Below are 15,538 nucleotides of genomic sequence, written 5' to 3' on the forward strand. Positions count from 1 at the left end.
ACAGAGGGGACATCAACCCGCCTAATGATTCTCTCAACAGTGGTACAGTCGGGAGGGCCAGTGGCACTCAGCGTGGAGTTTTGAATGGTTATAAGTGTCGCATTCCCTCCTAACTGCTCTCTACACGCAACTGTGCACTGCTGCAGGAAATACATTTAACAGATTTCCGCTGCAGAGTGTGGTGCCTGCTGTCACGACCAGAAAAATAGCTTTTTCCTCAGTATTTAATATCCCGTTTTTAAATCTACTTGTTCAGACTTCTGTTTTTTACTATGTGCACCTAAACAGCTGATCCAATATGACCTGTATGAATGTGACAATATTTTAATTCCCTCAGTTTATGTACTCCGTGTTTTGTTTTCCATATTCCCTGTTTTACTGCCATTTTAGGTGATGTAATCCATCTTCATACAGATTGTAGGCAGCGGAGATAAAATGTGGGGTTTGAGTGAAAGGACAGGAAGACAGCTGCGATTTATATTTTTAATAGGTTTGCTTGACACTGTCATCAAACCTGTCACACAATCGAGATTTGAAATGCTTTATTTTAATAGATTTTTTGGACAACCAAATATGTCAAATAAAAAAAAAGAAAACCAACAGCAAAAGTGAAATTTAATTCACCAGGTTTTTTTTTTCCTTAAAAAAATATCAGCCTTTCCCCGTGTTCACAAACCGCTTCAAAACTGGGACAAACAGAAAAAAAAAATATGATAAATTCAGAAGAAGTTGGAAGGCCATTAACATTTGTTGGCAAATATAAATATAGTGGTCTGAACAGGGTCTCAAATAGCTCACATGGAAAGAGTGTACGTACAGTTTACACGACAGTAGGACACTCGGCACTGCCTGTATCAATTTTTATTAGATGTAGAAAACCAGGAGCCTTATTTACGGATTTAAATCATCGTGTTTATGACAAGGAAATATATACATTCAGCCAGCTCTATAAGTCTCTGGAGTATGGTGTTTGTGTTGACCCCTCTGGTCATGTTGATTGTCTATTCAGGGGCATAATTGTGAGAGTATGTGTAGTCCGAGTAGTAATCCTGTGTCCCACCCCTGCCTGCTGGGTAACCCCAAGAGCAGGGACCGCCCCCCCGATCATGTCCTCGTCCTGGACGAGTCCAAAGTCCTGGTGGGATTCCTCTCCCTCGATAGCTCCCTAAAGAGCCAGGACCCATTGCACCCCGCATAGGCCCAGGGTCCATCTGTCCCGGGATGCCACCTATACTCCCGTAGCCAAGAGCACACATTGGATGGGGAGGCAGCTTAGGTCTGACTACTGACCCCCCCCTGGTGGCCACTGTGAGAATGCCCACAGATGATCCGAGGTTGGCAGTGCAATTCACGTGAGTCCTGTTCCCTTGACTACCAGGGGTGCTGCCTCCAAGGGCTTCCCCGCTCTTAGGGAGCCCACTGGGGTCCAACAGTCTCGATGTGACCACACCCTGGGAACTGCCACTCTCGCAAGTGCTAGTCCCTGCAGTGCCCCACACTCCCTCCCCAGGTCCACTGACTGTCCTGTCATGTTGTGAGGGAGTCCCACTAGCATTTTTAGGAATGCCAGCAATGTAAACAGGCTGCGTTGTGTCACTATGTTCTGTGTAAGGGATGGAGGTGGTGTGTGGAGAGTTCCCAGTCACCCCGGCCCCGCCAGTATCCGAGCCGTATGTGTGACCAAGCATCATGAGGTGAGGTGGAGGGGGAGGTCTGACCTCCATGGGGAGGGACGCCAGGTTGGCAAGAGGTCCTGCTGTGGCCATGACAGGGGGAGTTGGGACAGTGGCAGGAGCTGTGGCTGGCGTGCGATACTCCTGTTCCTGGGTGCTGCTGCAGGGTGAGGCTGGATAGGCTGGGGAGGCCGCGTAGCTTGAAGAGCCAGTGTAGGATGACCACGAGGCTGAGGGACACAGGAAGCTCTGGTGGGGATTCACAGGAAAACCTCCTGGTGACAAGCTGCCAATGTCTGAAGGGCCTATACCTATCTGGTTGGTGGCTTTGAACTGAGAGATAGCAGTTTTGAGAGCGCTGTACTCAGACAACGTCGGAGTTCTCTCAGGCGTGACCTGCTGGTCTGGGAGGGGAGGACGAAACTCCTCCATATTTGGTGGCGGCGGCTGCAGTTTCTTCTCTCCTTCCTGGTTCTGCTCTGCAGAATCGGCTATAGTGGGTGGCTCATCACCATCATCAGAGTCTAATGACATGTCCTCCTCCTCCACACACTCATCGTTCACTACTGCCAGAGCAGGAGTTGGCGGAGAGAGAGAGGGAAAAGCAGAAAGAAATGCATTATCAGCAGATGCATTAACAGCTTTGTGTTAGAAAAACTCTGCTGCTAACTGTATAGGACAGAAGGCAATTCAGCAAAGCAATTACACTACAGTGAAATGTCATGAAATCCAGTGTTTTGTGTTAAGTGCTGCTGCTGATGATACCCACCAGTAGAGGGCGGCGTCGGAAGCTCATTCTGATTGATGGAGCCAATCAGACTGTGGAAACCGCTCATTACATCATCAATGCTCGCAATCACCATTCCATTTCTCGAGAACTGCAGGAACATCTCAAATGGCCTCTCTGTAAAAACACATAACAACAAGAAATACTTTAATATCGTATATATATAATCAAGTATATAATCTATTCAACCAGAATGCATGTGGGGAAAAGACATCTCACTCAACCATCTCAACACCAACACACATTTTCTTTTGCTAGTGTCAGATGAAATGATAAGGATGAAGATACCTGTGAGGAAGATAAGGTGCCGTTGCTGTGTGTGCTGCGCTTGGAGTTTGATCAGACATTCCAGATCAGGAGCCTGACGCGACTGAGTGTCACACTCGTGATAAGGGAGGAACTCCACTAGGTGCTTCTTCTGATAAGCTGTCAGGAGGTTCAGAAGCCCCATGGCATTAGTGTTTAACCTTTAAGAGAAGCACAAAAGTAGATTCAGACAGTGTAGCAATGATTCTTCACACCCGAATATGGCCTAGAATCATTTTCATGGGATAATTCTGGGAAATCTGCAGAGATACTGACCTCCCCAGCTCTTTTAGCTTCTTCTGGGACTTGCAGTGCACCTTCCACTGCCAGGGGTGTTCAGGGGAGCTCTGCTCTTCCAAGAACTTCAGCAGCCCCTGCAAACGATCTGGAGAAAACACACAACGTAAGCTCTGAAGTATCATCCGGTTAATTTTCCACGAACTGGCACGGCTCCCGCGAAGAAAAGTAAAACTTACCCTGCGTGATAAGGTCGGGGTTTAGGACAAACTCGTCGGACACCATAAAGCCTCCAGACACGAAGAGCTCATTGTAAGTGTGATTCTTGACATCATCCAGAGTGTCCACTCCAGCGAAACTCACTGAAGGCAACTTCTTCAAAGACACCAGGGCCGGGATCTAAAGGGTGAAAAGCTTGTATTAGTTTTATGTTCCTTTATTATTCAGTTGAACTTGCGTTTCATGTTTTATATACACCCTGACACAACATGCACATAATGCTGTAAACAAATTAAACATAGCAAACAGGACAATACCCTGGGGCAGACGTAATAATTGAATACAAAAAATTAAATTTTTATGGGATAACTGCCAAGGTCTGCGGGTGCCAAGTCATCTGCATTACAGACTGAAGAGAAGGTGATGTACAATGAAGAGGGGGACAGGAGGTCTTCCTACCTTGTGCACGTGCGCAGCGATGTCCTCGTTCTGAATGATGATGAGGAGCTTGTCTAAACTGCCGCTGTTTTCCAGAAACGTTTGCGGGCTGCACTCGCTGTTGCCAAGACTTTTCAAGTACTCCTTTCGTGCCAGACAGGAGAGATGTAATTGTTAGAGACAGACAGATGAACATGTCCTCCTCTCTTACACGTACAAGTGCTGACTGACTGACAGATGCAGAGAGCGCAGAGCCCCGAGACACTGAACACATAGTGACAGAGAGGAGCTAGTGTGGCCTTTCACATTTCCCCAGTGTCGATCTGCGTGTTCACTTGTTTACGCAAGTGAAATGTAATACCGCAGAATAATGGGAAGGCTCATTGGCTGGAATATTAAAAAGAAAACATGATCCTGAACACATTTGTAGATAAGAATAAGAAATAAAATGCATGCATGGTTAATGGGCAGCAAATGGTTTAAAGTCATGTTTAAACAACTGTATCCACAGAAAATGAGGAGTCATTTTCACGATCTAATAAAAGCTTAGGTCATTTGTCAAATTAAATTCCCATTTTATGTTTCACAAATGAAGATTTCTGTATTATGCATAAATGTTAATATCTCTGCATGTTTGACCGGGTGAAACAAGCAATTTAAAGACATCATTTAAACCTTTACCTTTATTTCCTTGCACACAGTGCTCTCCTCCCCCTCGTCGCCAGAGTGGATGTAGAATTTCACCGTGTTCTTCGTGACGTCCTTAAAGATCTCCACCAGACTGCTGAAAACCTCAGGCTTCAGCTGACCGATGAGGCTGCCAGCAAGCAGGCTTGGGTTTTGGGAGTTGGCGTCTGGAGAGTCTGTCGTGGTTAGAGCGGGAGAATAGACTTCTCCCGCCAATTCTGTTGATGCAACTTCTGTTTTAGCCTTTGTGGATGCAGGTTCTTTGATAGAGCCAATTTTATCACTCTGGGAGGAGGGGGTGCTCTTTGACAGGGGGGGCTCTGCTTTAGTTTTGGAAGTCCGGATTGGGGCAGGGGGTGGTGTTGTAAGATTAGACGTTGTCACTGGGGGAGGTGGAGAAGTGACATTCGAGGGAGCAGGTGGGGCTGGGATCAACTTGTCCATCATCTCACATAGTGCTTTGACGTGTCCCTGAGTGGGGACTGGGGAGACGAAGGGCACGATAAAGTCTGAGAAGCAGCTGTTGGGCAACCAGCAGCCACGTGGAACCAACCGTGGTGGTAGCTGCGAGGTATAGCAGATGTGGTTAGTCTGCATAATGTTCTTAATGGCAGAAGTGAGACTATGAATTTCCTGGTTGAGGATGGTGTCCAGGCTGATGGAGGGCCTGAAGGAAACCTCCTCTACAACTGGTAACGTGGTCCCTGCAGCCGCCTTTTTTACTTCCACAACTGCAGGCGTCTTCAGCTCTGGCTGAATGTCTGCCGCTCTCACAGCCTCCGGCTCAGGCTCAGGCTTCGGCCCAGGAAAAGGGGAGAGGTCTGAGTTAACTGGCTGCTTCGAGGTACCTTCATTAACGGGGAGAACCCAGGTCGGGTTATCTGAGGTGTGTGCTTGCTCTAGCGGGGAGCCTGCACTGAATGGACTACCAGGGCTACAGTCCATGTCCTCCTGGGCAGAGAAAACACCAGCATTGGTTATTTTCAGGTCTATACACGTATTAAATATAAATATTAAATATTCCAAAACAACAGTCCTAGAATCAGCTGTTAACATCTCACCTCTGTGTAGTTTGTTTGCAATGCTGGCTCAAGTTGTTTCCTAAACTCTGGGTCAGGGATAGAAGGCTCCCCGCTGCCCGAACCTGTCGACGGTTCACCGTGGTTGACCTGCACCGACACTGAACCCTGAGCAACGGCTTTGTTGAGAGTGGCCAGCAGGATCTTGAGAAGGCGCTGGGTCTCGTTGACCGCTGAGGTGTTGGTGTTGCCACGGGCCCTCAGATCAGTGTCATAGAGGCCCATGCTTTCCATTACAGCTGTCAGATTGTCACCGTGTCCACCTTCATCTCCCATCTCACCGGCCTGGACGCCTGGTAGGACACAAACAATTAATTTGATGCGTTTAACTCTTAAAAGCAAAGCCACGATTTCCTGTTACAAGGTACAAAGGCAGTTATGCATTACTGTTCATTTGAAAACAGAGTAATACTGCTCGAGGTGCAAACTGACACAACCCCTAAATGGAGCTTCTAATGTACTGCAGTTGCTTGGATAGGCAATAAAAATGCAACCACCTTGACACCAAAGTGTTTAAAATCAAGTAAACAAGTAATTTTACTGTGGTGTAAGCTAATGCAGCAGGCTTATTGAAATAGTGCCAATGGGTAGCAGTGTTTTTTTTTTTTGCAACTGAATTACTGAAACTAATCAGTGTTGTGGAACTAATGCAATAGTCATTATTTCAGAGAAAGAAGGAGGAAATTCTTAAAAACCAAAGATTACATTACACTTTTGTGACGACCCCAGAGCCGTGGACTTGTGCGTCTCGTTCTGTCTTCGAGCTCCTTTATGAGCTGGATTTGGTGCCATTAAGTTAACTGGGAGCACCTGGCCAGTGCCCACAGCTCCTCAGACACCAGTGTGCCTGATCTCCCTGTTCTGCACCCACGTGTCTATGTTAAAATCAAGTTACACAAACCCCTGCAGCCCCCCTCACCTTGACTGGGCTCCCCGTTGCTCAGCGGATCTGTTCGTTGGTGTTTGTTTATGCCTCCACTCTCATCTCCCTCAAACTTCCTCTTCAAACTGTTGGCGTCCCAGGGCCCGTCCTCTTCCTTTTCCTTCTCAGGATCCTTTATTAGTGCTTTCTTATGAAGCTGAATCAGTTTGAGCAGCTGCTTCATCTTGTGTTTGTCGTACTCATTCTGGGACAACCGTAACCTCTGGGGCTGAGGCTGAGAGTCAACGTGGGGCTTGTGCTGCAACTGGGCTCCGTTTGAATTGGCCAACCCAGGCCGCCGTCTGCTGCTGCTGCTGTCTGGTGGTGGTTTCTCCTGGGCTGGCCTCTCCGGGGGTCTCTCTGCCCTGTCCGAGCCCCTGTCCGAGCCGCCCCAGTCAGAGACGGGGCTGTATTCCACTGGGGCTTGAACAGGTGTGGGTGTGGGTGTGGGTATGGATACGGGTACAGGGACAGGTACAGGTACGGGTACGGGTACAGGGTTTCGTATTCTTTCCATGATGTCCTTTGCCTTGTTCAGGGGTAACATATAGTTGGCAGGGTTGTGCACGTAAGAGCGAAGCACGGCATCCATGTTGAATTTGGGTCTGGGCACCGGAAGCGGGCTGGTTCGATCGTCCACGTTGTATTTGTAGTCGGGCAGGATGAACGGCCGCACCGTACCTGAATCAATGCGTGTTAGGTAATCGGTGGCCTGCCGCTCCACCCCGGAGCTAAGGTCCTTGCCTGGGTTTGGCCGCAGCTTGAACAGCGAGTAGTGCAGAGCGGGGATGAAGGGCTCCGTGGAGGACAGGTTGGCAGGCTTAGACTCCACCGTCAGCGGATCTGGCTCAAACAGTCTGGATGCTGAAATGAAGGACACGTGTCAGTGTCAAGGTATCCAACTGCATAATAGGTGTTTAGAGACAGGTGCTTAATAAAAGTCATAACAGCAGCTCATGTTTCAGTGGGAAGATGTGAGGAACTGGTTTCCGTTTCATGCAGATTTCGGAAATGAAGCTTGGTCAGAAAAAGGAGGAAGAATAATACTTACAATATTTAACAACCGTCCTCGACTCCTGAAAGATGAATAATGCCTGCAGGTTTTTCTCAGTCCGCCCCCACCGCTCTAGAAAAACCAAACAGCAAGTTTCCTTTGAAGCTGATCTCTCACTGAAGGCAACAAGTAGGTGTTTGGCTGACACGACAGAGAATCATGAAAGTAAAGGATAAAAAAAAAAAACACTTAAGTACCTTTGGACTCAAGCATCTGAGCTGAAGAGAGCAGGAAGAGGAAGCCCCGGTCAAACAAGGACATCACCAGCACCTGAGTAAGGAGATTAGACACTTCAGTCAGAAACACCAGGTGTATCATTGTGTGAGCGATCAGAATGTCAGTGTAATGTTTGACAGGTTGGTGTTCTTGTGTACGACATTTTCAGCTTCTTTAAATATCTACTATGACAAAAAGCAGTATGAAGGTTTGCTGTTTTCACTTCATATTTTTCCTACAAAAGCATAAAAACAACTTTTTATCATACAAAATGATAAAAGGTATGATAAATATTAGAAACATGATTATTATTCTGTCCTTTTCTGAGAGAGAAGTATCAAAATAGTTTTTTTTGCTGGGATACTGGACATCCTGCAATTTTGAATTCAGGACATGAACTGTTTCTGTATTTTTAGGAGTTTCATGTATGATAAACTGGTAGATCACAGGTAATGAGTGACTCACCATCCTGTCTCTCTCCAGTTTGTTGACCAGCGCTGCCAGGGTGCCGCTGGTCGGTTTGCCTTTTCCATCCACCACCTCAAACAGGCTGCAGGCCATCCCACACTTCATTACTGCAGACAAATAACAGACAACAGTAAATTAGAATCTTGTTAGATTCTCTGTGCTCAGTTTTAGCTGAAATACTGCAAACTTTTTATCTAGAAATGCTTTAGAAATTGAATTTCAAGTAATGCACTACCGTCCAGATGCCCTGGGCACTTTTCTACCATTTAATTATAGATATAGACGTGTGGTCTGGACTGACCTTCCCGTGATGCTCTGTAGGTATCCCAAGAAAAGAGCACAGAGGGAATCTTTCGCTTCACCTGCTCTAGCTGCATGCCCCGATTCATCTCCAGCTTCTCAGGCCTGCAGCAGAGCACACAGAGATATATCAGAGAGCAAGTCATAATCAATTCCTGAAAAAAAACTTGTCTGTATTATATATGAGTGCTTTCTATTCTCCCCTTCTCATCGCAACGAGATAAATGTAGTGTTATAGTTCAGCCCATAAGTCTTTTGAGGTAAGAGGTGTCTAATGATTAACAGAGAAATTCTAGGGGGATGTTTTCTAGAGGTGCAAAGAATGATGTGAGACAGTAAAGCTGCTTTCGGACATGCACCGGACTCTGCAGGTCCTTGTTTCTGGAGGAGGTGCGTGTGTGAACGCAAATGTCTGAATGAGACGCTCTGCAGTTTCTACGGACTTTATCCGCCTGACCTCCTAGTTTAAAGTCCGAAGAAATCCAGATAAAGACGATGTGTGGACAGAGGAGGGGATCCTCCTTCGCTGGCTTCACTGGGGGGGCGCGACAGACCCAAAATTGAAAATAACAAAAAGAAAACAAATATCTCCCGGTGAAAAAGCCGTGGCACACACATAAATTCATGTCTCTGTCTGCTGCATCCAGCTGCTCCACCTCTCACCTGAATAACGCAGAAGATTTGATGCTGTTGTGAACGTGCCTGTGCAGAAAACCTTCCCCTTGTGTTGTGCATGTGTGAAAGGCAAACTCTGGGTAAACTCCGTAGCCAATTCCCCCGGATTTTACCCGGAGGTCATGTCTGAAAACGGTTTCAATGTTTACTCACAGTTTGAAAGGAAGGTAGGGGCGCGAAGACGATCGTAAACAGATTGGGAATAACTCCTGGCCCTTGTTCAGTAGTGGACCACTCCACACGGTGTAGCAGTTCTTCCCTGCAAGAGCGTCGACAGAAAATGTCAAAGGTCAGAGGAAGCATGGCTCAATACTTTTCATAGCTATTTCATAACTCGTAACTACTGCTGGTTTGACACAAGAAAAAATGTTTTACCTTTACTTCCTTCGGGGGAAATCGTGTTAAACCTGTCAAGGAGAGAAAGAAAAAGCCTGTTTATAAACACAGAACACAGTTAAGATGTGGCTCACGTCTTGCCAGGCTCTCAACCGCTTGAGCGTTTCATCATTTCCTGCAGGAGCATGTACCTGTGTGCAGTCATAGGAGTCGCAGCAGCCTCTTTGCCTATGTACTTAAAGGAAACCACAGCGTAGGGGCACACGTGCCGCGGTCGAGCCTTGATCTCATCAAATGCAAACTCATAAAAATATTGCTAAAACACAGAGAGAGGGAGAGAGAGAGAGAGTCATCAAAAACAAACAAATCATAGCTTTTATAAAATACACACACAGTGCATATAATATGCAAATGAAATAGAAGCAGCGCTTACCTGCGTGAGCTCAAAGGCCCTGTAGGACAGCAGAGATGTTACCCTGTTGGCACTTTTCGACAAGTTACAGTCAAACTTGGGTGTGGGCTCCATTGCATTCTTAGGCATGTTCTCATGGATGTGCTTTATTCGGCCCTAAGAGACAAGACACACGGGTTGTCTTCAAGTCCCACAAGAATGTAAAACATGTTTACATAATGAAAACGGCAGACGTACCCTCATGACTTTAAAAAGGACCATGTCTCCAGATGAGCCCACTTCAAAAGGGTTGATTTGTAATAAATCGGAATATTTGGAGAGATAAACACCTACAATGACAAGATAAGAGATAAGACTAGAGGAAAAGCACCATGATCGTTAAACTCCATTAAAAATACACAGTGAGGTCCTGTGAAGCCTGAGACCATTTCCCATTCACTTGAAAAGGAAAGTGGTCTTAGGACACCACTGCATGTTCACGCTCTAAAACTCAAACCATAACAGTATATGTTGATTACTGTTAAAGGGTTGTTTATATTGTAACGAGACAGTGAAGATATACTGTTTATTTCTTACAGTTGGCCAGAGACATTTCCGGCTGTTGATCAGCCAGTTTCATCAGTTGAAAATACTAACTTAACATCTTCAGGTGCGGAAACGAATGAGGCAGGAAATACTCAAAGTATTATCACTTCCATCTACTTCTATTCAGGGTCTCCAGCAGCAACATTCAAGAAACCTACTCACCCACTGACGGATTTCCAAGTGTAGTAATCTTGGAGTGTCCAACAGCCAGACCCTTCTCGCAGATCCAATGGAGCTAAACAAGCCAGAGAACACACAGAGCTCACTATCCAGTATATAAAATGTATGTTGTGTAACTTGTCCATCATCTTTTAAGTACAAGAGAACAGTTTTGCATACGGACTAACCTTTGCTTTGTCTGGAAACAGGAAGCAGTACGACTCAGTCAATTCTTGTTCCGTCCGACCCTCCTGCTTCATCTCTCGCCGCTTCTCGATGAACTGGCACACGATGAGCATAGAAAGTCAATGAGATACAGCAAGTCTGAAGCTCACAAGGTCTAAGCACTTGTATGCATGACTCTAGTAGACTACGCAACTTGGAAGACCTCAAGCTGAAAACACTTTACATGAATAGAAAGAGGGAGCGGCTGAAATGCTCGTGTTGACATTGAGGGGTACAGGGAGACAACGACCCACCTCCTTCTCCAGCAGTTCATTGTAGACGAGCCTGGCCTTGGAGTAGGAGAAGGTTGCTCGTGACGATGAGTCCAAGTAAAACGAGGATAGAATCTTCACGAGGTCCTCGAACTCCCGACTGTCAGGCCGCAGAAAATTGTACAAGCCTGCGAAGAGGGAGGGAGATCAGTGGGTTAGCATCTGTACCAAAGAAATGTGGCATGTGTACATGTTCAAGTTTACCAGCAGGAGCCGGCCACAGCATCAGGCAAATAATAACACTCTTCTATCATTTATAAGGTGATCTTGTGATAAGATATCAAGCTTATAATATATGGTTCTTTCTCTGGCAGAGAAAGAGGACACACATGTTCTGTGTTTCAGCTCAACAATTGAGTTTTATGATTTTGTAGGAAAAAACTATGAGGTGCAAGAGGAAGTGATGGGAGCTGGGCTGAATTCACCGTCTTTACAGCTCAGTACAGCTGCAAAGAACCAGTGTCAACTGATGTTCAACTTGTTTCTTATCTGGCTAAAGCCGGATCATCACAGCAGCAGAAAGTTATAAAGAGTGTATAAACTCTGATGGACAACAGGGACCAGGAACCCCTCACAACAACAAACCTCTGCCCATGTGACCGAGCCTCTCATGTGCCTTTATTTACATGAGGTGTTATTGTCTCAATCAAATCGCATGCAAAGTGAACCATCCCTATCAGACACCTGGATGTGGCGTTGTCGGCCTCGAGCTGTCGTGCAGCACAGAGTAAACCTCTCAGGTGACAGACCGGAGACACACAGCCAGGTCTGTCTCACACGTTACAGGTTTACAACTCGGGGCAGCTTGTGCATTACACCTGCTGCTGGACGAGCAGCCCACACACTGTCCTCCCCATCTCATCTCAACCTTATAGTGAATGGGGAAGTGGTGTCGGGCTTTTTTGGAGGCGACATCTGCAACTGATGTGGCAAAGCAAGGTTTGTGACAGCTGCTATTCAACCGGGCACTTTGCTGATGGTACTTCTACCTCTCTGAGAGTCAGTGGAGGAGGCAGCGGAGAGAAGTGCATTGTGGGATGCTGAGGTGAGGGGCTCTCTTGATGCCTGTGACATCGGGCAGGGACAGGTGGTGGACAGCTGTAAGTTTAGTTTGCATTAAACATGTCGTGGTACAGTGAAACCGTGTTCTACAGGCACGTGTTGTGGAGGAATCCATGCCCTTCACTGAGGTCAATGACACCCACACATGTTGTCAGGTGATGGCTGCTGCACAACTCCTTCCTCCGGCAGCAGCTCGGCCCGATCCCGGTCCAGTGAGGAGGTGGAGGAACCTGATAATGTGAGCTTTCACCTGGTCACTTGGGGACATGAGCCCCCCCATGTCTGGCTGGATCTACTCCCGCTACATCACAGCAACACTGTCCCCTGAGCTCCACCCGCATGACGCTAATCTAATCCCGGGCTCAAAACACCGCTGGACGTTGGCTCTGGAATCTAATAAAGCAGCACTGGGGGCCAGCTAGCTAACAGGTTAGCAACATGCAGCAGCAGAATTATGAACAGACAGTACGGGCTCTGTTGAGGAGAGCAGCGATATGGGCACCACCTTTCCGTTCTCTCGCCTTCCTCGGGATTTGGAAATTCCTCCGTGGCAGCTCCTCGCTCGGTCGCGGGCCCGGCGAGGGAGAGCCGCTGAAGCTCCGGGCGTCCGTCGGCGCGCTCCTCCGCCGCTCAGGGGCTTCTTGCTCGGGCATTACAACGTCTCCACATCCAGCCTGATCGCCATTTTGGTTGGCCGGGGCCGAGGTGGCGGTTGAATTCTTCTGGGGCTCGCCGCCGTCCGGGTGGAGCCCGGCGGCCCCGGCGCGTTCCGGGTCCTTCCTCCCCGCCGCGCTGGGGTTCAGGGCCATTTTCGGGGCACCGTGCACGTCTTGCGGGCGATGTAGCACCAACGATCGCAGCGCCGCTTCACACACACACTATCCTCCTCACCCAGCCTCCGCCATTGTGAAAATGACGTACACGTTCTTCTCCACCACTGCAAAACGCTGCCGTCACTATGTTTACATACTAGAGAATCCGCGCCACCCAGCGGCCCAGACGGGTACTGCGACAACTGGAGAAGTGTGGTGGGTTATTATGACCATGTGGTGCCTGGTGCCAACAGCCATGACATCACAGATGTAGAGGAAGTTCAAACTATTCTACTACATCATGATAGAATAACATGCATGATGCAGCCAGCTGTTTAAATCCTGCTCTGACTGCCCTTATTTTACACAAGTACCCTACATGTCGACATCTTATTCTATATGTATCACCTCTATTTGTATAACTCTACCTTGAGGCCCATGTTACTCAGATGACAAGTAGCTGACAAGTTACAGTCACATTGTGAAATATAAAATCCTAGGGAAGGTAGGGAGATGCAAATTCCACTCGTGTAATACTCCAGTCTACCACGAGGTGAAGACAAACAGACAGAAACGAATCCTGCATTGTAAAAAAAGTTGGATACTGGTTTTGTACTTTCATTTATCTTTTTAATATAATACATCAATCAATTGATGTGTTATATTCTCCAAACTCGTGGAATTTAAATTGAATAGCTAGACTAAAGACTTTAGGAAATAAATGAGGTTTTACAACATAATAATATCGTGATGTAAGTGTCCCTGTAGGTATAGTAGAATTTATAATTTTTAAAGTATATTATTGAGAGGAATAAAGTACACAAGTCATGTACATGAACACACAATAGTCAAACAAGATACTTTTTTTGTCCCTCTGTCTGTGTAAACTGTAAATATGTGTTTTGTTTGTTTGTTTTGTTTTGTTTACATGTGATCAACCACGCCCTGTTGTAAACATCAACCTCCCTGTAGCGTAGGTATAATCTTCCAGCCTGGGAGGAAGAGGAGGAAAGTTGATGAAACACTCTTGTTGACAGGTCAAAAAATAAAGTTATGACAGATCTGTTGCCACTGTTTCTGCTCCTCCGAGGTTTCCTTCAGTTTGGTGCAGAGGGACCATGCTCAGTGTAGTGGAGCATGATGTGAACCACCTGATCAGGTGAAGTTATCTCCTCCCAGAACTGAAAGACACAGACAGAGACACATGCCAAAGCTTGAAAGAAGGTGTTACTCAACTCGTTCTCCTGTATTCAAATCTTTTATAGCATTTCTTTCTCATGCAAACTTTGACTGAGGTCACCCCAAGGAGCATAATCATGGGAACTGTTGCCATGGGGACAGTCCAAGCAGCGTTTAACATCATAACCATGTTTGTGAAACATTCTACATGAGTGGTCGGTTATATTTTCCCCAAACGTCAGCAATGTGTTGATCAGTTCATAGTCGCCCTCTCAAAAAGCCCCCTGCAAACAGTTGATAGGATCCTGGTTGACTACTGACCCAGCGTCTAATAGCAGGTGGAAGTAGAGGGCGGACCTGCACTCATCATCATACTTGCGTGCACCCTTGGTTGGGTGGTATAATCCACACAATGGGCATGTCCCACCAGCAGCTGCAGAATGGAGAGGACCTGTCAAAGAGGAGTCCTCGTTTAATAATGCAGTGGTTCTAATAAGTGAGAAGCTAGATGTTGCTCATTAAGTCTGTATTCTATAGTGTATATTATAAGTTTGAACAAGTCATTACAGTTTGAATATGAAATAACAGTGATGTATAAACAAATAACTACGTAACTTATAGTAATTAATGACATTATATTTGGCTCTGTTGTGTGCAATGATGAAATCCGGTGTCACAAAAAACAGCCAAACTGTGTTTATTTATGTCAAACATTTTTTGTTAAAGTTTTAAATGTGAAAGTAAAGCAGTGTGTTTAGTAAGTATTTACTTTATTATTGTGTGACTACAACAAACTGTGATGGAAAGTCAATAAAGTCGGTTGAGAACAGGTTTTCTTTTTGTGAGTTCTATTGAAGCCGTTGCAAAGTTGACGATCATTCAGTAGGTGAGTGAGTTGAGACAAAAAGAAGAGAAGACGTTCAAACTGCTACGTTTGGGACAAATAATGTTTTCTCACAGTTCAGCAATGCAAGGTCATTCACATCATCTTCTCAGATACGTTGAGTCCCTTTCTCTCTAATCCTGAAAAAGCAGAAACAAAGAAGCAAGTTTCACATCACAGGGATTTTTAATTGAGTGACCACATTATAAAATGAGCAAACATCCAAATATGTAAATGTCCATAACACCTACTCTTAGGTAAGATAAGAGATAAATATGTGTGAATAAGGATTCAGTTATAAGTTATAAGGTTTTACTTCCTGCCAGTTTATTGTGGTGCGATCAAACATAAATCACCTTTAGGAAATTATAATAACACAATAGCAGTTGTTGAAAATAAAACAAAACAAGAAGAATTGGAATTTCGAAATAACATCCAGGGAATATCCAAGTTACACAATTCCTTAAATGTACTGTAGGGGCAGTAGTGCGTGAGAAGTGCGGTTTGGCGTACCGGTGTTGTGGTGATGTTTGTTTCCCCTTTAAGATTACG

General features: G+C 46.0%; 1 protein-coding gene across 2 annotated transcripts; it reads right to left on the reverse strand.

Moving 5' to 3' along the window:
- Nucleotides 1–469: 469 nt before the first annotated feature.
- tasorb (transcription activation suppressor b) lies at nt 470–13,055 on the reverse strand. Of its 2 annotated transcripts, none has more exons than XM_035159446.2 (22): nt 12,618–13,055; nt 11,033–11,178; nt 10,742–10,834; nt 10,557–10,629; nt 10,047–10,138; nt 9,831–9,965; nt 9,589–9,713; nt 9,437–9,468; nt 9,215–9,320; nt 8,388–8,491; nt 8,084–8,193; nt 7,600–7,672; nt 7,400–7,474; nt 6,346–7,212; nt 5,409–5,719; nt 4,342–5,298; nt 3,682–3,804; nt 3,243–3,402; nt 3,043–3,151; nt 2,749–2,927; nt 2,443–2,577; nt 470–2,239 (listed from the first exon to the last, which is right to left on the reverse strand). In XM_035159446.2, the coding sequence occupies exons 1-22, from the start codon at nt 12,919–12,921 to the stop codon at nt 1,002–1,004; spliced, it is 5,547 nt and encodes a 1,848-aa protein (XP_035015337.1). In that variant the 5' UTR covers nt 12,922–13,055; the 3' UTR covers nt 470–1,001. The 2 variants fall into 2 exon arrangements, with proteins under 2 accessions (XP_035015337.1, XP_035015338.1); XM_035159447.1 differs by having other exon boundaries at nt 470–2,236; nt 12,618–13,053.
- Nucleotides 13,056–15,538: the final 2,483 nt, after the last annotated feature.

The sequence above is a fragment of the Hippoglossus stenolepis genome, chromosome 6 (genome assembly GCF_022539355.2).
Source record: "Hippoglossus stenolepis isolate QCI-W04-F060 chromosome 6, HSTE1.2, whole genome shotgun sequence".
Taxonomy (NCBI): domain Eukaryota; kingdom Metazoa; phylum Chordata; class Actinopteri; order Pleuronectiformes; family Pleuronectidae; genus Hippoglossus; species Hippoglossus stenolepis.

What these genes read in the sequence shown, in the direction of transcription:
- tasorb (XM_035159446.2), bottom strand. Translation starts at nt 12,921, where the DNA reads ATGGCCCTGAACCCCAGCGCGGCGGGGAGGAAGGACCCGGAACGCGCC. An exon ending in CTACAGAGCATCACGGGAAG is followed by an intron (nt 8,194 to 8,387) that starts GTCAGTCCAGAC and finishes ATTTGTCTGCAG; the next exon opens with TAATGAAGTGTGGGATGGCC. An exon ending in GAGGACGGTTGTTAAATATT is followed by an intron (nt 7,213 to 7,399) that starts GTAAGTATTATT and finishes CCTTCATTTCAG; the next exon opens with CATCCAGACTGTTTGAGCCA.